Source organism: Rhinopithecus bieti, unplaced genomic scaffold (genome assembly GCF_001698545.2).
Source record: "Rhinopithecus bieti isolate Rb0 unplaced genomic scaffold, ASM169854v2 scaffold_3067, whole genome shotgun sequence".
In the NCBI taxonomy this organism is placed as follows: Eukaryota; Metazoa; Chordata; class Mammalia; order Primates; family Cercopithecidae; genus Rhinopithecus; species Rhinopithecus bieti.
The window spans coordinates 259,060-286,232 of record NW_016804208.1 but is presented as its reverse complement, the minus strand read 5'-3'; the positions used below and the strand labels follow the sequence as shown (position 1 = coordinate 286,232).

The following is a 27,173-nucleotide window of genomic DNA, read 5'->3' as shown; positions in this document are numbered from 1 at the left end:
CTAGAAATGTAGAAATTCCTGGGATAAATGATTTCTAAAATGCCATCTAATAAGACTTTCTCTAGATGCAAATTAGGAAAATTTTACAGTATTGCCAATCCTTATATACGGAGGTTTTGTTTTTCATTCTCACCATTCGATTAATATCTAACCTTCATGTCTCAACATCTTTATGCATTCAGTCCTGTGTTCTCCAGCAAGGTCACTGGTTTCTTCAAGACAGTCACTAATGTCTTCAGCAGACTGTCCTGTAGGCATTGACAGAGGGAAGCAGGAAAGGAAAGAAGCTAGAAGTTCCAGAAATGCATGTAAAATTAAAAGCCCTGGATCTGATACAAATGTATTAAGCCAAGAAGCAGCCAGCCTTCATTAACAAACAGGAAAAAAAGAACAATCATTGCTCCTCTTGGTAACTCCTTTCCTCCTTCAAGATCATACTTGGTGTTACAAAGATTGGAAGTAAGAAGGTCATCAAGGAAAGAACATAATGACAACAACAATGACAATAATAGTAATAGCTAACACTTACTTAGTTCTTTCTATGCGCCAGGTGTTGTTCTACTAATACTTTACATGCATAAGCTCATATAAACCTCCCACAACCTTGTGAGGCAGGTGCTACGAGTATCATTCCATTTCATAGAAGAGGAAACAACAGCACAGGAGGTTGTGTAACCTGATGAAGGTCACAGAGTTGTGAGTCACTCAGGCAGTTCTTGCCCCCAAGCCTGTATCTTAACTTCACTACTCCACCTCTCAAACAAAAGAGCCAGCTCGAAAAGGAATCCCCACATCTCACGTTTTAGTGAATGCTTAGCAACACTCAAAGACTGAACTAGTTAAAATATTGATCAATTAAATGATTACCTGCTTGTTAAAGGACATTTATCAAGAGAAAAAAATAAGATATTAGTTCCAACTTTCTGAGATTTTTTGTTTTGTTTTGTTGGATTATCCAAATCAGCTTTCAAAAATCATTTTAATGCTAAAAAGGTGAGCAGCATCCTCTTTACTGACATTTAACCAGTGTTTATCAGAGCAGACATATTGAATTTAGATCGGTAAAAGTAAGATAGAGGACAGTGATATTTGAACATGGGTGTGACAGTGATACTTGATAGTTTATGGGAACCTATTGAATAATATAGGAGTATGCTCTGTTTATGTTATTTTATAGTGCTCTTTGGAAGACTGTATTGTAACATGGTGAAAATTACACCAGGAGCCAAAAGTGTGGGTGTACAATAGACAAACCAGTGCTCTCCAGGCCTCCTTCTGAATTGACAAAAACTCAAAACTGGATTGTGCACAATGGTTCGCTCAAAGTCCAACATTTCCCAGTCCTCATGCCTGGCCTGGGGATCTTTGTTTCTCTCCAGGACCTCAGGTTCAGCCAGCTTTGAGAGCTACAAGATTATAGATCTTCTGGAGTTGCTCTTGCTTTATGTGACTTGAAACAAATTTCCATATTTTAAATGAATGTAGATTTTCATTAATGTTGTATCTTTGCCTTTTTCACCAGATTGTTACTCATTCCAATGATTTATTTGATATAGAATTCTGGAACAGGTGCGCAGCCCCCAATTATAACATTGTTTCTATGGGGAAATATGATCTACTTTATGACAACATGATTTATGATATAGTTACCAGAACACGTTGTGTCAAAAGGCAGTGTCTGTTTATGCCAAATGTTTACTAATAAATGCCTTTTCGTCAGACAGAAAACATACTCCAAAAGAGGGAAATTACTTTTCCAGGTCTATCTTTAGCTGGGAGACTCAGCTTTTCACATTTCTCCTCACAGCAGAACTTGCATAAAGATCTGTTTACTGTGTTTATTTTTTTAATAACAGGCCCGAATTTCTTGCTTTGCTGCTGTCATTTTAATTGTGTGGCTTCACCTTACATACAACAAGGCAGTAAAAGAAAAACACAGCTGCACCAGAGCTGAAAAATGACTCATTTTTTTCTCCTTTTCTATCCTTTGTTTAAAAAGACAAATTTCATTCTATATATTTAAGGTATACAGCGTGATGTTGTAAGATACACATATTTTGTAAAACGGTTACTATAGTGAAGCACATTAACAGATCTCCTTTTCTATAAGTGTTAATCCAAAGAAGGGGTTTGAAAAGTTTCCATAGGGCTCACCTGAATCTGTCACTGGAGACAGTCACCTTGCTCTTGTGTACATAGCAAACGGTCTGCCCCACTATATCCATTTGGCTGAAGCTTGTAATGGGAACTCCAGGATAGTGAACATATTCGACCTGACCATATCGTGGAGGGGAGGTGATGACATAGAGCAGTTCCTCAGGCTTGTCTGTTCCATCCACAGCCAGGAGAGTGGTGGTTGTTAAGAAACCTCTGTCACCTTTAGACACCACGAGTGGTTTTGTAAGGATGACAATATCACCTACATGACATAAGAGGTTATGGTCAAGAATCACATCAAAAAATATATTGTGTCCAAGGCAAAGGCCAAAGACAAAGGCCAAAACTGTGCAAAAATCAAAATTAATATGACATAGAAAGGTTTATATAACTATTATTAATAAAAATGATTAACCAAAAGACATGAGCAGATATTTCACAGAAGAAGAAATTCACATGGCCAGTAAAGATATTTTTAAATGCTCAAGCTCATTAGTAATTATGGAAATATAAATATCACGATAAATTGTCATCTCATAACTTTTTGATTGGCAAGGATGTAGAAGCCTGACTGTACCAAGTGTTGAAGAAAACATAGATCAAGAGAGTCTTGCATACAATTTTGGAAAGAGTGTAAATTGGTACAAGATTTGGCATTATTTTGTAAAGAGTTGAATGTTCACATATGCCTTGACTCAGCAATTCCACCCCAGCTATGTACTTGAAAGAAACACTTGCCCTGCTACCCTTGGAGACATGCACCCAAATGGTCATCACAGTACTGTCTGTAATTGAAAGCATTACACACAACCCAAATGCCTTTGCAAAAAGTGAATGTATACACAAACTGTGTTCTATTCATACAACTGAATTTCATGCAGTAGTCAAATGAATGAACTACAGCTACATGGAACGACACAGATGTAGTATATTAACATTCATTAGTTATATGAGCAAGCTGAGAAAATGATAAAAGTAAGAAAATAATACAAAATTTAGAACCATATTTTTTTCTGGAGAATGTAGGAAGATGTCTATTATTAATATTCCAGTCCTTCAATTGTGTGGTAGTTGCACAAATGTTCATGATATATTTTTTAAATGTATATTTATACAACCATATTCATATCAGGATTACTCACAATAGCCAAGAGATGCAAACAACTCAAGTGCCTCTCAACAGATGAGTGGATAAACAAAATGTGGCATATACATATACTGTAATACCACTCAGCCTTAAAAGGGAAGGGAGTCCTGGCACATGCTACAACATGCATGAACCTTGAGGACAGTATGCTAAGTAAGCCAGTCATGTAAAGATATATACTATATGATTCCACTTACATGAAGTACCTAGAGTAGTAAAACTCATAGAGACATAACGTAGAACAATGGTTACCAGGGAGGGGGAAATGAGGAGTCATTATCTAATGGGTATAGACTTTTAGTTTTCTGAGATGAAAAAATTCTGGAGATTGGATGGACAACAACATGAATATATTTAACACTCTGAACTGGTACACTTAAAAATGGTTAAGATGGTATATTTTGTGTAATGTGTAATTTACCACTATTTTTTTTTTTAAATGTATGACTGAGGAAGGTAGAAGTGGGTCACACATGGACCAATGATGCAGTTTCACAAACTAGGGATTATAATTGAATTTTGTTCACCTGAGGCCGATTACAAAGTGATCATCTCTCAAATACAGAGCTTCTACTCTGTGTCAGGTACAGAACGTTCTTGTGAGGTATTGTCTTATCATATCCCCAGATTATAAATGAGGAAGCTAAGGTATAGAAATGCTAACTTACCTGCTTGTGGTCACACTATTAAGAAAACATTGAGTGAGAATTTGTACTCAAGCCATCTGAGTCTAGAGCACAGGCTCTTAAACATTGCATTATTTTGTTCAGTGTCTTTAATATCTAGGGAGCTCTTGTGAACTAATACTAAAAGGGTGACTATCCAAAAACATGTGATGTAAATGCCAAGCCATTTCTGAATTTAAAACATAGCGGCCAAAATTTTTTTAAAAGATATTCAGTCTCATGAGGAAATAAGAAATACAAATAAACCATCAAAGTGGTACTCTTTTAACCAGTGGTTCCCAATGACAAGCAATTTTGCTTCCCAAGGGACATTTGGCAATGTCTGGAGACATTTTTGGTTGTCATAACTGGGAGTTGCTACTGGCTTCTAGAGGGCAGAGGCCTGGGGTGCTGCTAAACATTTTACAATGCACAAGGGAGTCCCCTGCAACAAAGAATCCTCCATCCCAAAATGTCAATAGTGTCATGATTGGAAAACACTGTTTCAGATTACTAAATTGGTCTTTTCATATACTATGCTTTTATCTCAAAATGCTATGCAACTTCAGTCCTACATAGAATCAAAGACCATTCTAAATTTAAGTCAAAGCCTTAGCCACAGATGCTACAGAGAGAAGCAAGATGAATACATCAAGGAAGTAAGAAGAATGAATGAGGTGGGGGAAACAAAAAGCACCCAGGAGAGGTTTCACCAGGAGCAGAAAATGGACCTGAGGGGAGGAAGAGCAACCAGCTCTTGCCTTGATGCAATTTTTCAGCACTGTAAGGGCAGATTATAGGTTAGAGTCAACTATAGACAATGTCCTCCTAAACTTATCTGAAAGATCTCAACATCATTTCTGCCACTGTGCAAATCAGAAGACACAGCAACACAGCAATTGGGAAGCTTAATGTTATTTATAATAGCTCCCAAATGGAAACAACCAAATGCTCAATTTTAAGGTTGTGATTAAATCTAACTCTTCAGTACAGTCTTGTTTAGAGATAAACAATTATGGCTACAAAGTTATGCAGCAACCTGGAAAAACCCATGTTAAGTAAAAAACAAAACAAAACAAAAAAACTGTACAGTGACAAAACACCACTTTGTAAGAGGAAACAAAGAAGAAAAATTTTGAACTGAAAATATTAATAGGATAATGTGTCTACTTGGTATATGTTTTCAAAAATCCTTTTAGAAAATAATCACATGTCGGCTGGGCGCGGTGGCTCAAGCCTGTAATCCCAGCACTTTGGGAGGCCGAGACGGGCGGATCACGAGGTCAGGAGATCGAGACCATCCTGGCTAATGATGGTAATTAGCCATCATTACCACTGGGAGTCATAACTGGGAGTTGCCTACTGGCTTCTAGAGGGCAGGAGGCAGCACCCCAGGCCTCTGCCCTTCTAGAAGCCAGTAGCAACGTCCAGTTAGTTGACAACCAAAAAATGTCTCCAGACCATTGCCAAATGTCCCTTGGGAAGCCAAAATTGCTTGTCATTGGGAACCACTGGTTAAAAGAGTACCACTTTGATGGTTTATTTGTATTTCTTATTTCCTCATGAGACTGAATATCTTTTAAAAAATTTTTTGGCCGCTATGTTTTTAAATTCAGAAATGGCTTGGCATTTACATCACATGTTTTTGGATAGTCACCTTTTAGTATTAGTCAGGATGATGAAACCCCGTCTCTACTAAAAAATACAAAAAACTAGCCGGGCGACATGGCGGGCGCCTGTAGTCCCAGCTGCTTGGGAGGCTGAGGCAGGAGAATGGCGTAAACCCAGGAGGCGGAGCTTGCAGTGAGCTAAGACCTGGCCACTGCACTCCAGCCTGGGCGGCAGAGCGAGACTCCGTCTCAAAAAAAAACAAAAAAAAAAAAAAAAAAAAAAAAAAAAAAAAACAAAAAAAAAAAAAAAAAAAGACTTATGAAAATAATCACATGTCAATTGCAGCAGAGTCTGGCAATGCACTGGCCAATTTTATTTCCTTTCTTCTTGGGTGCAAAGCTAAAGTTTCTATTGCCCAGCCTCTCTTAATGTGGCATGTGACTGTGATTCAGTCACTGGAATGTGTGCAAGAGAGGTACACAACCTTCACACCTAGTGCATGACATCCCCTAATTTTCTTCCATATCTCACTTCCTGAGTGACTCTAAGGCCTTCAGAATAAGGGAATGTCTAGATATAAAGAGTTCCTAGATGACTATGTGGAACAGAGCTCTCCTATATCACTGTAAAACTGTGTTGTGCTGAGCCAATGAGAAGGTGGCCTACTCTGATACACTAGGTGTCTGCCCTAATATATTACTTGTATTACATTTTGCCTGGACATATATTTATGATGAACATAGTTGTTTTGCAGGGAGAGATAAATGTGTACAGTAACATCTAGCTTATCTGAAGTCACTTATTAGACTTTTTTAAGGAACACATTTACAACCAGGAAATAAGCAAATAAAATATATCATTACATAGCTCAAAGTAAACACCTCAAGATCAAACTGAATTAATTTTTTAAAACTTTAGGACAATTATAATTCTGCCACACATAAAGCAAAAATTTTTTTTATTATTGCACTTAAGCATTCAATTTACCTCTGAGCTTCCTGGCAGCCAAGGCAAAAAAGGGAAGCATTCAGTCAACTAAGCATGTACTGAGGATCTAACATTATGCTTCATCCTGGGACTATCTAGATCCTGGGATAACACAGATGAATGAGATATGATCCTCACATAAGGTGAAGCAAAATTACAGGGTAGTAACAGGTAGGTATCAAGAGCTTCTACACCTCCTTGCTGAGCTTTTTAAAAAAAACTCTCCTCCATCTACCATTTAACTCTCCCCCATTCACCATTTATACAACTCATTCTGCTTAATTACCTCACAAGAAGCTTATCTTATAGTGTCTTTCCCTGTCCCTAAAAAGCATATGTTAGCACTTTCAAAGTGAAAGAAGCAACAACTTCCAGCCTTTCTAATGACAAAGATTATCTTTATTATTTTTAAATTTTGAAATATATTTTCATTTATTGAGAAGTACTTTTCCTTTGAAACTCCATTTTCCAGTGATAGATCACTTACTGAAGATAAAACTAGAGTTACACATCAATTAGGTAAAATTCTACTTAAAGCAAAAAAAAAAAAAATCCTAACAGTTAAAGTAGCCTGTATAGCCACATTGTATGCAAAGCTGAATTTCCAATAAACTTTAAAAAATAATGAATGGATTGGCTACTTCTGTGAACCTCATAGGTCCCAGGCAAAGCAGGTGAGAAGCCAAAGGATCTAAACATAAATGATAGAATTTCAAAGATGAAGAGTGGCAGGAAAAAAGGAAAGAAGGGAGGGAAAGAGACAGAAAGAAACAAATGGGAAATACTTATACCAGTTAGCAAAGTTGATCCCAGTAAATCTTGGTAGACATGCTTTTTACCTTTTTCCATGTCCTTGATGGTGATTTGACAGTCAAGAGCAGGGGACCTGTTGTCGCCATCCCAAAGGTAGAAGGTGAAGCTATCTTGATTCTGGGAATCCATTGCCCCAGTGTGTGTGTATCTCAGCAAGTTCAGATCCACTTCCTCCTGAGTGCACTTCATGCCAGAGGAGAGAGGAACCCAGTCCCTCCCTATCTGGAAGGAGCCAAAGTTAGTCAGCTGCTCATGGTTTTTTCTCCCCGCAACGTATGTTAGTGGACATTTTCTGTATCCCCTAAAAACCTCCAATAGAAATAATATTTCAGGGAAATTCCAGATTACTTTTTGCCATTCTACCTGACTTTTTTCTTTTCAAAGAAATATATTAGAATAATTTGAGAACTTGGAAAAACACTGGCTTCAACCAAAGGGTTTCAGACAAAGTCAAACAATACAACAGCATTGTTACTTCCAAGGTATTTATCATAAGCAATCATAGCTGATTAAATATTCCAATTAATGAGAGCAGGTGGGTAATCGAGCTCTTGGAATGGATTCTTTAGAAATTAAATGTGTTTCTTTTAGAGTTTCCATTTTTTAGTTCTTTTCATTGTTCCACTAATCAAATATATTTTTTCAACATGGCTCATTACTAGGCTTATCTGAAGCAGACAAAACAAAAATAGAACAGATGGATTTACTCCCTAGTATGTTTCCAGCCTTACTAAAGAAAGAAAATGATGGGGATCACTATCACTCCCTACATTTATATCCTAAGTCATCAAAAAATATAAACTGCAAATATGATATATTATTTTTTATCAGAATCTTCTAAAAGCCAACATTATTTAAGCATATATTTTGTAGGGAGCTTGATACAGAAATTATGGCATTTTGAATTTAAAAGGTTCTTATGCTGAGGGGGGTGGCTAAGAACTGAGAGTAGTAGAAAAATGTAATCATAAATCTTTATTAACTTATTAATAATCCTATTACCATTCATTTAAGGTACATACCTTTCCCTGGGAATGGCTCACAAAAGTCATTAGATATAATTTTTTAAAAGTCATCTTAACATTTATTATATGATATTATCTTGTGGTTTTACTGTCTAATTTAAGAGTCTAAAACAGAAATGTAAATCATTTACTTTTCATTCCCCTTGATACTTTGGTCTAAGACTTTGCCCATTTGACCCTAAACAATAAGGGTTCTGGTATAGCAAGGGGAGGTGGGATTGCAGTGGGATGAAGACACTGACCTTTCATCTTTTAAGTTCATGTCAGATAGAACACAGATTTCCAGATTCCACAGACTCCCAGTTCCTGGCAAAAGAGCTTTGTCCTCCTCTCTTCCCATTGTGCCACCACTTGCCTTTATGTCATTCTACTTGATAATGTTTCTTTCTCTTTAATATGTTTATCCATCTGATATTTGTAGATTTATGTTCTGCCCTCATGCTCACTGGATGGAAGTTAATTATGTCATAACAATTAAGCTAGTGTTTATTTCCATAAGATCTATTTGCCAATATAATTTTTAAAACAGACTCTTTCAGGTTTTAAACAGGAAAGTCTGCAATTCTATTTCACATTTTCCCTTTTCTAATCTTGTCTAAGGAAGTAAGCCCAGAAGAAGACATATTTTCCTCTCTCTTGTCTCCATGTAATTCCTTACTTGCACTCCAAAATGTTAGATTGACTTAATAGAATCATTTGAAGACCCAGAAATAGAAAGAAAATAAAAGTCAGATTCAAGATGGGGAAAACTAAGAGAAGTCAACAAGAAAACAAGAACTCTTGGGAGACTCCAGGGGGGCTGGAGTGCTGGTCCTCGGTCTTGGAAAGACTCGAAGAACTGCTAGGGAGCTGGGAGATAACTGTGTGGAGCCATACTGGGAACCTGGCCCCATCTGCATTTTCACATATCCAAAACAGTTCCGTTCCCAAGCCACCCAAATGTGTGAGCTTCCACTGCATTTCTGCTTCATTACTCTTTGAAATGAAATAAGGACACAGCTGTACCTCAATTTAAATCCGTGATTGCTCTTCACTCTGATTCTCTATGGTGCCTACAATCTACGACAATCAAGCTGTTCCACATAGAAAGAATTCTTGCTGCTTTTCTAGGACTGTGCCTCCATTATATGTAAAGTTAAGCATTCCATCAAATAATTGCATTGGGGACGGTTGGTGGTTGTGGTTGCTAGTCTTAATCCACCATTGAAATAAACATTTGGACTGATTACTCAACTGACCTTCTCAGGTGACTGATCTATGTAATTCATGTTGGGCTGATCCTTGGACATCATGCACACAGTATGAATCAGACTGAAATTTTGCTATTCTAGGCCTAAAGTGAAACAAGGACATTTTATCAAACCACAAAGCAAGCTATTGAGTTAGCAGTAAAACCCAGGTGACCCTACCCCTAGTATCCCTTTATTGTTTCCATGCTTATTTGCTTTCCATTAAAGCATCTAATTTTGAGAACGTACACAATTCCAGGAATGTTAATTTATGGTGTCATGCAGTTCATGGGATTCAAGTTTGGCAGTTGTTAAAATCTGTTATGCTAGCAGGATGGGATGACTCCCACATGAAGTTTTCTCCCACACTGTCTTTTTGGTCCAAGACTTTGTCCATCTGAACCTAAACAATAAGGGCTCTGGTGCTGCAAGGGGAGGTGGGACTACAGTGGGATGAAGACACTGACCTTTCAGCTTTTAAGTTCATGTCAGATAGAACACAGAACAATTTGGTATATAGTTTGTGGAGTAAGTAGACTCCCTGGAGAAGACATAAAGATTGTCCTTGCTCAGGGATGAAGATGAGAAGCAGAAGGAAAGAAAGATGCTCACTGTGGCAAATCATTGAGAAGGCAGGAGGTGATAATACTCAGATAATGTTTTTTTGTTGCTGTTGTTTTGTTTCTTAAGATGGAGTCTCGCTCTGTCACCCAGGCTGGAGTGCAGTGGCACAATCTCAGCTCACTGCAACCTTGCCTTCCAGGTTCAAGTAGTTCTCCTGCCTCAGCCTCTGGAGTAGTGAATAGCTGGAAATACAGGTGCACACTGCCACACCCAGCTAATTTTTGTATTTTAGTAGAGATGGGTTTCACCATGTTTGCCGGGATGGTCTTGATCTCCTGACCTTGTGATCTGCCCACCTCGGCCTCTCAAAGTGCTGGGATTCAGATAATGTTTTAACAGAAACCATTAGGGCCAGAGGAGCTAGAGGCAGCCCTCCAAGTTTCCCTGGACCTGATTATCATGAAAAAATAATGTAAGTTTTCATTTTCCTGAGAATGATCTAGAATTTAGCTGAAATACACACACACACACACACACACACACACAGAGAGAGAGAGAGAGAGAGAGAGAGAGAGAGAGAGAGAGAGATGAGTAGAGAACAAGAGAGACTGTAGACTTGAAGTTTTATAATTGAGATGATGGATGCTAAAGAGGAAAGTTACATGAATCACAAGTGAAAAATCTGGTAGAAATGAAGATATCACAAAAGATCCTGGATTATCCTCAGAAAGCAGACAGCTTGCTTTACCCCAGTAATTCCCTCCCTCAGAATTTAGGGATAATCCCACAGGAGAGGGAGCAATGAAGAATCTTAATATTTGTTGAATTTACCCCAGGTTGACAAAGAAACTCTAGAACAGCATGAATTCACCCTGAACTAGTAAAATTAAATTTTCTACTTCTGGGCAAATACATGGCTATCAGAGAATAAATCCCATCACTGAAATGTATATATTGAGAAGATTTATACCTGCTACATTAGTTTTGAAAAATAAAACTAAAAAGTCACTAACCTTAAACTGAAGTTGCCCATTTTGGGGAAGCCTTTCAAATACATAGTAAATCTTCTCCCTGGGCGAGTCTTCATCTATGGCTGAAAGAACAGCACTGGAAATAATACGAGTTCCACCCATATTCATTGCAATTTCAGCCTTCCTGTAAAAGAAAATGTCTGGGTTGATATAAAATAGAAGATATTCCTTAGTAGGGGACACTTATATTGACTATCACAGTTCCCAATCTTCAACAATTAAGGAATGATATTCAATAGTCAAAGCACTGAAGATGACCAGTGAGAGGCATGAAACAGGCTCTCTGCCCTCACACATGAAGGTCTGAAAAGACAATGGGTCAGCCCTAATGAATGTGGGAAGAGGTAATTAGGCACTTCCAATTGATTACATGTACCGAACTTCACAATTTCGTAAGTTATAATTTATTCTATAAAATGATCTTATTTCCAGTATTTCATTTCACACTCCCAACAGCTCCATGAAGTAAGAGGGCTAGGTATGAGTGTTCTAATTTTACAGACAGAAACTCAATTAAAGAGATTCAATGACTGGCCTACAGATGTCCCATTGATGATAATGCCATTCTGAGGTAATCTAGGACTCTCTAAATTTCTTTTCCTCTTCTAAGTAATGTTCTGGGTAGTATGTGTTCTTGTTGCAGATTCATCTTTTCCCAGTGTTACAGACGCCAGGTCAGCTCCTGTCTTCTTGAACAGTAGGCTGGGGCAGAGCCGCTGCTGTGGTTTCTGCAGGTCCTTTACTGTGCGGAGCTGCAGCCTTCACAGCCTATATGGCCATTGTTCCTGGTCTCGCCAAAGTGATATAGGGATCTCTTTCCACCAGTGTTTCTAGCTCTCAGTTGTGGTCTACTCATGAGGCCTAACTCTGTCCAACTTTACAGCTTAGTTTCTGAGAAAAATTGGCATACCTGAATTTCTTAGGATTCAGATAAAGGACATTTGAGAACCAGCAACTGGCATCAACAGTGTTCCGCTCCTCTGCGGAGATGCCAAAACCTGAACACCTCAGTTCCAACAACTTTCACTCAGGGTGAATATCTTGCTTCCCTCGCAGTGGGAGGTGACTTCTGCACATCTCTTTACTAGAGAATGGGAATCCCATTGTTCCAAAAAGCTAAGCAATCAGTTGGTTGAGGGCTTATGGAGATTAGCGGTTAGATAGATTAATCAAAACAGAAAGCCAATATGATTAAGAAGATGAGTTTGGTGGGAAGAATTCAGAATTAAATTTCTGGTCAGAATGAAATGTTTGGAATTCAGTGTCAGAATTCAACGTCTGGAAGCCAAGAGAGGACAAGGTGTGTCACAATCTAGGTTACCCTAAAGGGACCCTAGGACAAGGACGGTAATTTATTTGTGAAGTGATTCCAGGAGGCAGGAGAGAGGGAGTAGGAGAGTAAGGGAAAGAGAAAAAGGCAACAAAGGGTGTTTTACTGCTATGGGGAATTGGGGCTCAATCCTGCTGGGTATCTTGAGGAACCACATACATGCAATTCAAACTGTGCTCCTGATGGATAGGAAGCTGGAGCATTTATCTTATCTACTAGCTCCCAAGGTTAAGGGCTGTCCCCAGAGTGCTCTCTGCTGAGCCTGGACATGGGCTGCATGAAAGCCCTGAGGCAGAAAAGTAGAGTGAGGCACCGCGGACACCTGAGGTGGGACACTGACGTGGCACATTCCACCACGATCAGGACCAGAATCAGAGATGGGCTGAGGGGCTGTGACCTGCAGGACCCAAAGCATCCTCTACAGTAGCTAAAAGGAATAGCAAAGAAATGGTGTTACATGCTCTCAAAGAGTCCAGGAAGGTTAGAAGAGCCATTAGATTTGGCAGGAAAGCCAAGAGTAACTTTTAAGGGAGCATCTTTAATAAAGTGGAGATTGGGCCAGGCACAGTGGCTCATGCCTGTAATCCCAGCACTTTGGGAGGCTGAGGTGGGCCGATCACGAGGTCAGGAGATCGAGACCATACTGGCCAACATGATGAAACCCCCGTCTCTACTAAAAATACAAAATTTAGCCAGCATAGTGGTGGGCGCCTGTAGTCCCAGCTACTCAGGAGGCTGAGGCAGGAGAATGGTGTGAACCTGGGAGGCAGAGCTTGCAGCGAGCCAAGATCGCGCCACTGCACTCCTGGGCAACAGAGAGTGAGACTCCGTCTCAAAAAAAAAGAAAAAGAAAAAGAAAGAAAGAAAGAAGTAATAAAGTGGAGATTGGAGAAAGTGGGCAGAAATGGAAGAAGCAAGCACAAACTACTCTTCCAAAAAGTTCCAAAAAATTCAGTGAAATGAAAGGGGGACTAGCTTGTCTTTGTATTTTTACAATTAGGATATCTGCTTGTAATAATAACAATAACACTTAGGAGCACTTACCACGTAGTAGTCTTTCAAGCATGTTTACATATTTTATTTAATCCTTGTAACAATCCTAGTAAGAGGATACCACTATTATCCTCATTTACAGAGATGTTAACAGAAAGATTGAGAGAGGTTAAACAACATGTTCAAGATCACACTGTTGGTAAGTGGCTGAACTGAGTCAATCTGACTCCAGCATTTGCTCTCTTAACCACAATACTTATCCCTCTGTCTTGTTAACAGAAGAAATGAAAAGGGAGAGATTGAAGACACTGGAGGAAAAAATAATGGAGCAGTTTCCGGGAGAAGGAAAGAGGTGATATGCCCAAGGACACACATGGAAGAGAAAGAGAGTACATTACTTCCTATCCACAGGAGAAAAGGAAAGAGAAAGCATAGAAAAGGGAGGGTTTCTGAAGCAAGTTTGAAGGAGATTTGATGATTCTGTAGATGTAGCTATTCCAGTGAGTTTAGTAACAACAGCATGGCCTTTGGAGTCAAATGGGGTTGAGTGGGTGCCTAGTGTAAGCTCTTTTACCTCTCTGGTCTGTTTTCCTCAGTGAGGATGATAACATGTATTTTCCACAATTTTGGTGAGGATTTAATGAAATAATATATATGAAAGAATCTAATATAGTGTCTGTCCTATAGTATGCACTTAATAAATGCCAGCTTTTACCCCTCTCCAGTGGATGCCCTGGGGCCCTCACCCTGCCAGCTTTCACCTCCCTATCTCTTAAAATGAGATCATCAAAAAGGAGGTACTGTAATACTGTGACAGCCTTCATATTTTCATATTTATAAATCAAGGCTATACCAATCCAACATATTAGCTAAGAAATAAGAAAATAGAAATTTTGGTGAATATTTTAGTCAGACTGATGTATGAGATGCAACCTTCCAAAAATCTATCATCAGTATTTCCCATAATGCTTTTTAAGGACCTTATCAGTGGCTCACAGGGACCAGCAGGATATGTGGCAGATAAGGAAGGGACTTGTTTGAGGCCCTTCTTTCTGCAGAGTGGAGGAGATCTGAGGGGTTTGTGTGCTTTCAGGAAGTTATTCACTCCCTGATAAAAACCCAGACTATAACACGCCTCTTACTGCTGCACTATTGAATAAAGAGGTGAAGTCATCAAGGAGGTTCCAAGAACCAGATGCTTTTTTACTCCTAACTCTAGAGAAGAGTCCCCTAAAACTCTGTTCAGTTCTGTAGACTGCATACAGTTCTGTACAGCTGTCAATTGTAAAAGAAATGGCTGGGGCTATAGAAATAGAATTGATGAATACTTTGTACCCTATGATCAAACTCTGAGCAGTTACAGAGACAGTGATATGGTTTGACTGTGTCCCCACCCGAATCTCATCTTGATTGTAGTTCCCATAATCTCCATGTGTCATGGGAGGGACAAGGTAGAGATGACTGAATCATGGGGGCAGTTTCCCCCATCCTGTTCTCATGATAGTGATTAGTTCTTACAAGATCTGATGGTTTTATAAGGGGCTTTCCCCTTTACTGGGCACTTGTTTTTCTCTCTCCTGCTGCCATGTGAAGAAAGACGTGTTTGCTTCCTCTTCTGCCATGATTGTAAGTTTCCTGAGGCCTCCCAGTCCCTACAGAGCTGTGAGTAAATTAAACCTCTTTTATTTATAAGTTACTCAGTCTTGGGTATGTCCTTATAGCAGTGTGAGAACAGACTAATACAGAGAGATACTGAGAAAGTTTGCAATTAATAATATTGCTCAAAATTTTAGAAAATGATCATTTTGATGTGAGGTGGGAGGGGGTGTTGACCCATATGGAACACAGTAGAGAACTGGTGGACAAAAAAGTACCAAGATAATGAAAGAAGTGGGTTGGTTTATTTCCCTCAGCCACACTTAGTTACAAGTTTCAGCAAATCTGTTGTAAGGACTGTCTGCAGTTAATGTTACTAGACTTTAGTTCAATCTATATATTAATTGCACTTTGGTAGGTGTGCAGTCATGTTTGTGTATGTGCATGTTTTATATGTTTAGCAGACTGTTCATTCCATGCCATGTGTTCACTCATTCTTATTCTTTACAACCAATTAGTATGTTTAGAAGAAAAGTAATTAAAGGGCTGATTGTTAAGGAGAGGTTACCTTAACTAACATTTGCACTAAAGGCTCCTCATGCCTGAGTGGCAGGGGCAAGCTGTGATAGGAGCTAGCAAAGACTTGCTTCTTTGGGAGACATACACCATATCTGTGCCTAGTATTGTAGATTTCACAGAATTGTATAGAAATCTGAAAGGAACTCTTTTCAGGTAGCTTACTTGCTCAGCATTGGTTTTTCATCATTAACTGGGGTGACCTCTACTGAAATGGTTTTAAGTATCTTATGTTTCCCATCTGACAATTGGATTGTAAAATCATCAGCAAGGCTCTCTGAGTCATCATGCACGTATGTCAACCTCATTCCTGGAAGAAGGAAAAAAGTAAGTAAATCTTCCTTATGATTAAACCATCATGACATATGTCACAGATAATGTCTTAATTTTCAAGGCAGGGGTATTAGCAAGAGTTCATTTATCAGTGCAGTAGGGTGAAATTAAACTTGTTTTATGAAGTAAAAGAGTGCCTTCTTAACCTGTTAAAGACTTTTTATTTAAATAATTTAGTATTTGATTAAGGGTGTTATTTAAAATCAGTTAGGAAAGAATATATTTTTAAATAAACTATATAAACAAACGTACAGGGTATTTAAATAAAACTGAGAAAGTTAATTACTTGGGGAAAATTATACAGTTATATCTGTACCTCAAGCCAATCATCAAAATGAATTTTTAATAGATCACAACTTAAATATTAAAAATGTAACTATTTTTTTAAAGCCTACCTAACATTTAAATGGAAATTCAAGAGACTCAGAACAGCCAAAATAGCCTCGGAAAAGAATAAAATCGGAAGCCTGACATTTCACATTTTCAAAACTTACTTCAAAGCTACTGAAACACTAGGAGATGTGCACCCAGATTTATATAAAATGTTTACTGAAATACAACTTTTAATACTAAGAAAGGGAAAACTATCTGGATATTTTAAAATGGGAGATAGTTGTATAAAATTGTAGCACAGGAGCCAGTACAGTGGTGAGCACCTGTAGTCCTAACAACTTGTGGGGACTCAAGTGGGAGGATCGCTTGAGGCCAGGAGTTCGAGGCCAGTTTGGATGACATAATGAGACCTTGCCTTTAAAAGAATTTTTTTTGAAACACTAGCCAGGTGATGCCTGTAGTCATAGCTGCTCAAGAGGCTCAGGCAGGGAGGAATGCTTGATCCCAGGAATTTGAGGCTGCAGTGAGCTAATCACCCCACTTCACTCAAGCCTGGGTGACAAAGTCATCTCTTTTTTAAAATTATAGCATAGTAAGTCTATATGATGATTTTATAATGTAATTATCAAAAGCTACATTTTCAATAATAATAATAATTTTTTTTGTGACAGAGTCTCACTCTGTCACCCAGGCTGGAGTGCAGTGACATGATCTTGGCTCACTGCAACATCCACCTCCTGGGTTCAAGCGATTCTCATGCCTCAGCCTCCCAAGTAGCTGGGGTTACAGACAGGTGTGACCAAGCCTGGCTAATTTTTGTATTTTTAGTAGAGACTGGGTTTTGCCATGTTGGTCAGGCTGGTGTCGAACTCCTGACCTCAAATGATCCACCCATCTTGGCCTCCCAAAGTGTTGGGATTACAGGTGTGTGCCACCGTGCCTGGCCTCAATATTTTAAAAGTAAGAAGAGGCCAGGTGTGGTGACCCACTCCTGTAATCCCAGCACTTTGGAAGGCCAGTGCAGGAAAATCACTTGAGCCCAGGAGTTCGAGACCAGCCTGGACAACACAGGGAGACCCTGTCTCTACAAAAAATGTTTTTAATCAGCCAGTGGTATGTGTGGTGGTGACTTGTGCCTGTAGTCCCAGCTAGTTGGGAGGCTGAGGCAGGAGGATCACTTGAGCCCTGGAAGTCGAGACTGGAGTGAACTGTTATTGCACAACCACAATCCAGCCTAAGTGATAGTACAAGACCCTGTCTCCAAAAAAAAAAAAAAAAAAAAAAAAAGTAAGAAGAAAAACAGATTATATAATATGGGAAGAGTTTTATAAATGTTGTATATTTGTCTCGGGGGATGTTTATGAGAATACACTAAAGTTTTTTTTTTAAATGTAGCCATAAATGAACCACAGATAAAATAGAGGGGAAAATCTAATTTCTGAGAAAGTAACCAAAATATTAACCCAAATACCATTTTTATGTAGGAAATTTTTATTTTTTCTTCAAAATGACTGTGTCCAAACTGTACACAATGATCATATAATTCTTACTTAACTGGATAATAAACAACAAATGTTTTTTTTAAAAAAATTGACTTTCTTGAGAGTAAAATTTGTATTATTATTTTTTCCTTGGTCAAATTTGAAAAAAAAATGTAAACAATGTATTCTATTATTTGTAGCATGTGGTTATTCATTTGGTAATATCATCATTTATGCCCTAGAATGTATCTCTTTGCAATTGATAAAAGCTGAGAAATACATAAATGCACTTTTTAAATTTAAACCTGAGATGATTTTTGCAACAATTACAAAAAAACCTTTGGGGCAGAAAGCTTGCACACTAGTTGGGGAAACAAATAACTGAAAGACAGTTGGAAAAACGTTAAGCAAGTGCTAAAATGAAGCAAGCACAGAGAAGGAATGGTTTGGAGGCCTTAGGTGGAGCTCAAGTGGAGGTTAACAGAAAGGTGTGTTCTGAAGGCACAGCCTTGGCTAGCCTGTCAAAGGAGCGGGAAGGACCTTACAGGCTGGAGAAAGAAAACGCCTAAGGAGGGAGAATGGGAGGAAGCAGTAATTCAGGAATTGCACACTTTTCTCAAATTTTTAAAAGTATTTTCATACGTGAAAAATGGGATAAGATTGATTATTTTTTAAAAGAGTAATTAAAAAATAATTCAGGCTGCTATGCAATGTGCCATTTCTCTAAAGAGCAAATTATCCCCTCAGAGAATAATAAGCATTATTATATGTGGTTCTATATTTGTTTCAACTGTGGACATTTTGGCAGACCAATCTCTTAAAATGTAGTTTCATGATCTCAATAGTTTTAAAAAGAATTTTTTTATTATAGCATTAAATGTTTGAGTGAAAATATAAAAAAACTCAAATATCATATTTAATGGTAGCCTAAAAGTGAAAGAAAGCATGTTGTTGCCTTTTCAATTACCTATTACCTCTACCTAGGGCTTCCTGTCCTACATTAATCCAGGCCTAGAGACAGCCCTTGAGGGACAAATGAATAAAGCAGGTAAATGCTATTTCTTCACCCCCTATTTCTGTGATTTATTATTAACTTTTCTAGGTTAAATTATTTTTAAATATTTATTTTTTTAATTGGCAAATAAATATTGTACATATTTATGATATATAACTGGGTGTTTTGATGCATATGTATAAATTGTGAAATGGGTTTATTTGGGGTTTTTTTGTTTGTTTGTTTTTTGACAGAGTCTCACTCTGTTGCCCAGGCTGGAAGTCTGGAGTGCAGTGGCACGATCTCAGCTCACTGCAACTTCTGCCTCCCAGGCTCAAGCGATTCTCATGCCTCAGCCTCCTGAGGTGCTGGGATTACAGAAGTGCACCATCACACTCACCTAATTTTTATATTTTTAGTAGAGACAGGGTTTCACCATGTTGACCAGGCTGGTGTCAAATTCCTGACCTCAAGTGATCCACCTGTCTTGGTCTCCCAAAGTGTTGGGATGACAGGCATGAGCCACCAGGCCCGGTCACATTGTGGAATGGTTAAATAAAGCTAATTAACATATGCATTACTTCTCATACTCATTTTTTTTGATTGGTGAGAACTCTTAAAATCTACTGTCTTAGGAATTTTCAAGTATGCAATATATTGTTAACTATAGTCACTATGCTGTACAATAAATCTCTTGAACTTACTCCTCCTGTCTAACCGAAATTTCATATCCTTTAACCAACATCTCCCCAATCCCCCACCCTCAGCCTCTAGTAACCAACATTCTACTCTCTGCTTATATCAGTTTGACCTTTTTAGATTTCACATATAAGTATTGGGTAAATTATTCAATCAACAACGACAAATGCATGGAAGTGGAACATGCTATACCAGTCTTGAGGAGTTCCATGGAAAAGCTGTGAACAGGTGCATGTTTCTGGTCAGGGTTGGCTGGCTGCTCATTCTCAGGGAAGTCTTTGCTAAACTGCCTATTGATGAGGAGGCCGTGGCGTGGCTTTTGAGCGATGCTGAACAGCAGGGGATCCTGGGGAATGTCCAGGTCCACAGCGCTGATGATGGAAGAGTCCAGCTCTTTCATCTGACCCTCACACACCTGAGCAAGAGCACATCAGAAAAGTCAACAACGTGTGAAAGACAACTTGTCTTTCTTTGGAAAACTGCTCAAAAGAAATCATTTGAATATATCCTACTTCAAATTTTATATGAGATTTTTATAGGATGAGTCCTAAAAAGAAATTGCTGGTTTAATAGGAATGTAAAAGAAACAACAGATTTATTAATGTTCCTTACATTTTTTTCTGAAGATTTCAAAGCACTTTGTTCATTTCCATGAAGGACAAAGGGCATATAATTTTTAAAGTATGTATTGTTCATAAGTCAAAGGTCTGGGAAAAAAGCAACCAAGACGCTGATTGCTTTCAAGAAGTCATGGAAAAGTTCAGTCGTAAAGCTGAATCTAGTACCTTCACCTTCATAAACCAATCCTCGTGGATCTCCTTGGTTCTACAAGTCTTATGTTTCCATCTGCTTTATAAGTGACACAAATATCTGCTACATACACTAAGCATATTTGGTGGGTTTTATTTTTGTTATTGTAGTAAAAACTTCTGTATTTCCATTGAAATCAACAACAATGCCAAAGGATGCTACTGGATGCATAATTATGTATATTTTCATTCTGGGTCCCTCATCTCCCTCCAATTCTCATACTTCCAAATTTCCTGAACTACTCTCCCCATTCCCTCTCACACCCACTTCAGGTTTCATGATCCTTTAAGCACAAAGACAATTGAATGTTTATCATTTCATGTAGTATCTAGCCAGTTAGAACTTGACAATATGTTACTTAGCTGATTCAATCTTTCTTTCTCATAGTGAGGATTGAGAAAACAAAGAAGTATTTCTGTTTCCTACTTTGAAATAGGAATATTTCGACAACCCAACTTCTCAACAACCTAAGTCAGGTAAGACTGCAAAGGTCCATCAATAACTATAACTCAAGGAAGAAAATGTCTAGTGCTGTTAGATATTCATAAACAAGAATTACAAAAGGGCAGAGACCAGGATGTTTTCATAAATGAGAAGGCAATTAAGCCTTGAAGGACATGTATGGTTCGGATTTGTGAAAACTCCTTTCCACTCCTTTCCTTTCCTTCCTTCATTCCTTGCTTCCTCTCTCTCTCTTTCCCTCCCTCCTTCCCTTCCTTTTTCTTTTCCTTTCTCTTTCTCTCTTTCTCCCTTTTCCTTTTCCGCTTCCTCCCTTCCCTTTCCTTTTCCTTCCTTCCTTCCTTCCGTCTATCCATCCTTCCTCATGGTCGTCTCTGTTGCCCAGGCTAGAGTACAGTGGCTCAATCATAGCTCATTGCAGACTCACCCACCTGGGTGAGTAATACTCCCACCTCAGCCCCCCAAGTATCTAGGACCATAGGCACGTGCCACCAGCCTGGCTGCCTGGCTAATTTTTAAATTTATTTTTATTATTTGTAGAGACAGGGTTTTGCCACATTGCCCAGGCTGGTCTTGAACTCCTGGGCTCAAAGGATCCTCTTGCTTCAGCCTCCCAAATTGCTGGGATTACAGGCGTGAGCCACTGTGCCTGGCCTAAAGCTCCTTTCATTTCACCATCTCTTATTGACTTTGAAGGGCACCCTCCTGCACCACGTTTTATTGAACACGTGTTAACAAAAAATCACTTGCCATATATGATACTTGCGCTAAAAGGATGCTGATTTTCTTTTATCTAGCCCTACTTATTAAAGATTAAAGTGGCATCATAATTCAACTTAAAATGGTATACTTATGAAAACATTTTAAATAGGACCTTGCCTTTTTCTCCAAGAACTTTAAAATATGTTATAATATCCTTCTTCATAGAGCTTGACTAAAACGTGAGGTTGTTTCTTGCAGATTGAATGGATTATTGAGATTAGGACAACAAAAATTTTAGATCAATATACATAAAATGCCAAACCTTATTAGGAGACAGGTTTGGAATGGGTTATAATAACTTAAACTAAAACCTCAAATCTTTTTGCAGCGTAACTTGATGGAAGCCCAACTATCTATAAATTAAATGCATTTTCTCACAAGAAAGCAAAATATGGTTATATAAAAAAAATTACGTGAAGCTTAAAGTCTGCTTGCCCATAACACACAGGACTTCATATTTTTCACTCTCCAATAGTCTCTCTAGGGAATGCAGGTAAAACCATGACTAGTTCCAGAGAAGAGCAAGGGACAACTTCCCAGTGGTCTTACTACTTCAGAAGCCCCAACCCTAGGCAGATACAAAACAATGGAGGTAGGTATAGATGGAATCATGTGTCGATTTTTCTTCTCTCTCGTAATTACTGAAAGGCTCTCCAGAGACAGAGAAACTCATGTGCCAACAAAAGAGGAAAGGCAGGAAGATTAATAATTTTCAAATGATAGCATTACATGACATAGCCTTCCCCACTCCTCACCAATTCAATGTGTTAATGCACTTGGAGCAATGTAAATGGACTAAATGAAAATAAAAATCAAAATGATAAAGAGAAATGGAACATTTGGATATGTTTCTTACAGTAATATTCTGCACTACAAAGTCAGGAGCTTCATCATTTGTGGGGTTGATAATAATAGAAAACGGTATCTCCAAGGAGCGTTGCTTCCCATCTGTGGCGTACACCGTGAACTGGTCGACAGTTGGTTCTATCCTCAGATGCCTGGACTGGACATAGTTAATGCAAAAAGCATTCATGTCTTTCCACTGAAATGAATCTAGAGCACACCAAGATGGAACAGATAAATAAGAAAAACATTTTTTCCAGTTACTGGTCCTTAATCCTTAACCCAATAATAGTCAATTTCTCAGTAATGCAAATAAGAGATCATAGCAGTTGACCTATGTATCTGCTATCAAGGGCTACTACAACAGCCAACCATCAACATAAAGGCAGATATCCATAGATCATAAAGAAGAATAAAATTTTCATGGGGAACAGAAGAGTAATAATTTTTAACCAGTAATGCACAGGGACTTCAAGACTACTTCAGATACTGAGAATAAATGTCGGAGACCTACCCTTGATTAAATGACTACTTTTGCATAAATGGTTCTCTGTCATACTTGAGTATAAAAAGAGACCACCTCCATTACGTAAAGGCAAAACAAGAGTCAATCAATCATAGGCGTACTTCAAGACGTACATATCAAGCCAGGGGTTGGATTGAGTGGAATTAGCTAACCCGCTGTTTTAGTATTTTGACATGGGCTTAAATCCAAAGAGAAAAATGCTCTAAGATGTGCATTAAGTCACAAGAGAAACTGGGTAACATTGAATGCAATTAATCTTAAATGCAGTCTCTTTCATATTTAAAATGGACATTCTTCCAAAGGGGTTTGGAGAATCATTTATATGTCTTTGGAAGATTTTGTTTTGCTTTTGTTTTGTTTTGGTTGGTTTGTTTTGCCTGAAATACAAGAGCTAGTTAAGTATCTGGGACACATTTTAGTTTTAAAATTAATGTCATCTGCTTCAACATTTTAGGCTTTCTCTCTCTTACACCCATAGTATATTTCCTCATCCTTTCCACCAATATCTATTCAAAGTGCTAAAAGATTGTGAGAATGAGACCTTGTGAGCTACCACTAGATTCACTCTCTCATGGTATCCCGTGTTGCTGTGAGGGCCTTTTAAACCATTCTCTCTTCAATGTTCATTCTTGTATTTTTCATAAGTAAAATTCCACTTATTTTGAAGTAAATTTGCATGCATGGGGAAAGTCAGAATAAAAATTAAAATGACAAATAGTAAGATTCAAAAGTATCAGCTATAATAGTAATAATAATTCATTGAATATATGTGGTGCTTTAAACTTTTTGTTTTGTTTTGTTTTGTTTTTTGAGATGGAGCTTCGCTCTTGCTATCCAGACTGGAGTGCAATGGTGCAATCTCAGCTTACTGCAACCTCTGCCTCCTGGTTTCAAGCAATTCTCCTGCCTCAGCCTCCCAAGTAGCTGGGATTACAGGCATGTGCCACCACACCCGGCTAATTTTTTATATTTAGTAGAGATGGGGTTTCACCATGTTGGTCAGGTTGGACTCGAACTCCTGACCTCAGGTGATCTGCCCATCTTGGCCTCCCAAAGTGCTAGGATTACAGGTGTGAGCCACCATGCCTGGTGCTCTAAACATTTTGAAAGTCATTACCCAGTTATTAAGCATGACCTGGCCAATCACATCCATAAATATAAGGAAGGGAGTCATTGCTGGTCATGAAGCTACTACTTACCTATACTTATGCCAATATTGCTTTTTTCAAAACCCACAGAAGGGAGTATATTTTCGAGGTAGCCAAACTGGGGAGGAGAAACCAAAACAAATTCCAAGTCATCTGATGCAGTGTCAGGGTCAGTGGCAGACAAATGGTTAACGGTAAGGGCTGTTGAGCAGCCCTCATCTACAACAAACATGGGACCTGCATACAAATAAAAACACAATTACAACTTAGCATGAAAACCTTTAAACAGACTAGGTAGGACAAAATGCAGTGACGGAAATTCTAATTCAGAGAAGCCTCCCATGTGCAAAAACATTTCCATGGGAGATGTTCGTTTTCTTTGGCATAATTCTCTTTAAAGTGAAGATTGTGAGTCGTAATGAGTGAGTTTACTTTGACTTATGGAATTATATATTTTTTTTGTACAGGCAAGCCAGACAATAATGGAAAGACAGCAGAAATACTAACTGCTCCAGCATAGCCCTTTAGTCATTCTCAAGGAACTCTGATTTCCCTTGTGTCTCTATGGAAGTGACAAATGAAAGTACGAATTGCCAAACTGTTTTAATGTTAAGCCACTAAACGTAGTTTATGTACTCTTCAAGATCAATTGGTACCTCTGTTTGTCAGAGCGTTAATTGCCTGAGAGCTATTATGAATTGCTCATAACGAAGATGTTTTTCATGCCTTGATGCTTAATTATTCTGCTGGGATAAAGCTTTCTTTCCAGAACACTGCTTGGGAGATAGTCTGCAAATTACAGTAACATTCATACATATGCTTATATTTTTTTCTGAGAGACAGAACATATACATAATGCCTATGAAGAGATGACTTTCTAAAAAGCAAATAAGGTTAAATGTATATAAATGGTCTCTCTGGTATACTCATCCTGTTCTAATAGAAATTGTTATGGATAAAATAAATTACTCTCTCTTCAGCAGGCAAATTATATTTTCCCATGTGAAATAAAATCAGAATATTTGAGGAATGCAATGTTGTCCTTGTCCCAACACACACACACACACACACACACACACACACACACGCACACACCCCAATACACATATTCTCTCTCCAAACAGAAATATTTAAATTTTTAAACATGTAAATTCTTTTGCCATATAATCTTAACAGATTTGGGTTTTCCACAAATTTGTATTGAGGCAATTATTGAAGGACAATTCCGTATGGTGGTTTTCTTTTTAGACTATAAGTGAAATATATTATTTCACTGAACCACAAGTATGACACTAGGTCAGACAATAGTACTGGAACAGAAAAACACATTATCACCTATTGCAATGGAAGGTGGCTGGTTGTCTACTGGGTATACTGTTATGTTGAGATCATATACTGGAAAGGACATATGAAGAGGAATGGATGGATTGGGTCCATTGTAGCAACAGCCATTCACAAAAGGGCCAGCGTCTCCATCTGAAACCACCAATGTAATGGTGTCAGAACAAGGCATCATGCCAATCTCGCCACCTGGAAGACACAACTATAGCTGAAACCTTACTTTTTAAAAATATAGAATACCAAGACGAAATCTACTCACACCTCTTCTACAAGCATTGAAATGGCAAGGAAAAAATATTATGTGGATAAAATAAATGTAAAGCCCAACTTTATCACTATGAAATGAAATACATCATGAAAATAATGCAAAATTCTAGCCCATCTGTTGCCTCCGGTGAACTCCCTACCAGTCATCTATCATGATAAGGAGGGACAAAACTGGGCTAACAAGGGTCTGACAGTTCATGAATGAACAAGGGCACGAAGATTCACTGGTGAAGGTTTCATTCTTCCCTTATAATCATTTTATGTTATGGCCAACCTCAGGGAGAGGGAGAAGGCGTCCTTGTCCCTTTGGTAATTGTGTTTCCATTTGCATTAACCACCTTAAATGAACAACCATCAACCACAGAGCACTTATGAGAAAAGAGGATGTTGGATAGGTGAAACACAAAAGTAGGCCACATTTTTGCCATTTCTTTCAATATTCTTCTTCTTATATATTAGCCAGGATGTTTTTAAAAATAGCAACAGTCTGTGGAAAAGGAGAGACATTTATTTTCATTTTCTTCTTTTCACTCTTTAGGTCTTACATCTGTGGGATTCAAAATGTCCCCAGTTTAGACAGTGAGAGGAAGAAGGAAGAAAATGTCAGGATTACATAGTTTATCAGCAATAGGGCAATCTGCTCTTGGGTTACCCACTAAGGGCATGGAGTAACGGTGCTTGCTCTTCAGGACACAGAAAAGTTTTGCACATGTGCTGTTGGTAATTCTCATGCATCACCATGAAAATCTCAAGAAGGGAGTGATATGGTTTGGTTGTACCCCCGCTCAAATCTCATCTTGAATTGTAACTCCCACAATTCCCACATTCTGTGGGAGGAATCCAGTAGGAGGTGATTGAATTATGGGGGCAGATTTTTCCTGCACTTTTCTTATGATAGTGAATGAGTCTCATGAGATCTGATGGTTTTTAAAATGGGAGTTTCCCTGCATAAGCTCTTTGCCTGCTGCCATCCATGTAAGATGTGACTTGCTCCTCCTTGCCTTCTGCCATGACAGTGAGGCCTTCCCAGCCACATGGAACTGTAAGTTCATTAAACCCCTTTCTTTTGTAAATTGTCCAGTCTCAGGTATGTCTTTATCAGCAGTCTGAAAATGGACTAATACAGGGAGGAATTAATGCTTGGAATTTTGATGAACCTAGGGTACAAAAGATCAGGGACATCCTCTCTTTTCACCAGACACTGGTCAAATCTGCAGAGTTCTGTGATTGCCATTATTTCCCCTGTTTAAAAATGACAACAAAAATCTAGAGATGATATTATTGAGCAACCAAGTGCTCAAAGGATGAGAAAACTGGGCTTAAAAGGAAAAACAGAATTGAAGTTGAGAGAATTAAAAAGAAACAATCAGCTGTCAATGTGAGAAAGAGTCAAAATAAGAGACCTCTCACCTATTCATATATCTAAAATGCAAATTGGCTTAAAATTTGTTCA

General features: G+C 38.4%; 1 protein-coding gene across 12 annotated transcripts in view; it reads right to left on the bottom strand.

Moving 5' to 3' along the window:
- Positions 1-27,173, bottom strand: part of FREM1 (FRAS1 related extracellular matrix 1) — a 178,862-nt gene that overhangs the window by 49,124 nt on the left and 102,565 nt on the right. For 8 of the 12 annotated variants that reach the window (XM_017867169.1, XM_017867168.1, XM_017867166.1 and 5 more), the window contains 8 exons: positions 25,448-25,642; positions 24,164-24,349; positions 22,452-22,648; positions 19,757-19,979; positions 15,890-16,034; positions 11,212-11,353; positions 7,407-7,602; positions 2,155-2,419 (listed from right to left, as the gene is read on the bottom strand). In XM_017867169.1, the coding sequence (XP_017722658.1) occupies positions 2,155-2,419; positions 7,407-7,602; positions 11,212-11,353; positions 15,890-16,034; positions 19,757-19,979; positions 22,452-22,648; positions 24,164-24,349; positions 25,448-25,642 (1,549 nt within the window). Of the gene's footprint in view, positions 1-2,154; positions 2,420-7,406; positions 7,603-11,211; positions 11,354-15,889; positions 16,035-19,756; positions 19,980-22,451; positions 22,649-24,163; positions 24,350-25,447; positions 25,643-27,173 lie in introns of those variants that run through there. The other 4 variants (XM_017867171.1, XM_017867172.1, XM_017867175.1 and 1 more) reach the window with 4 other exon arrangements.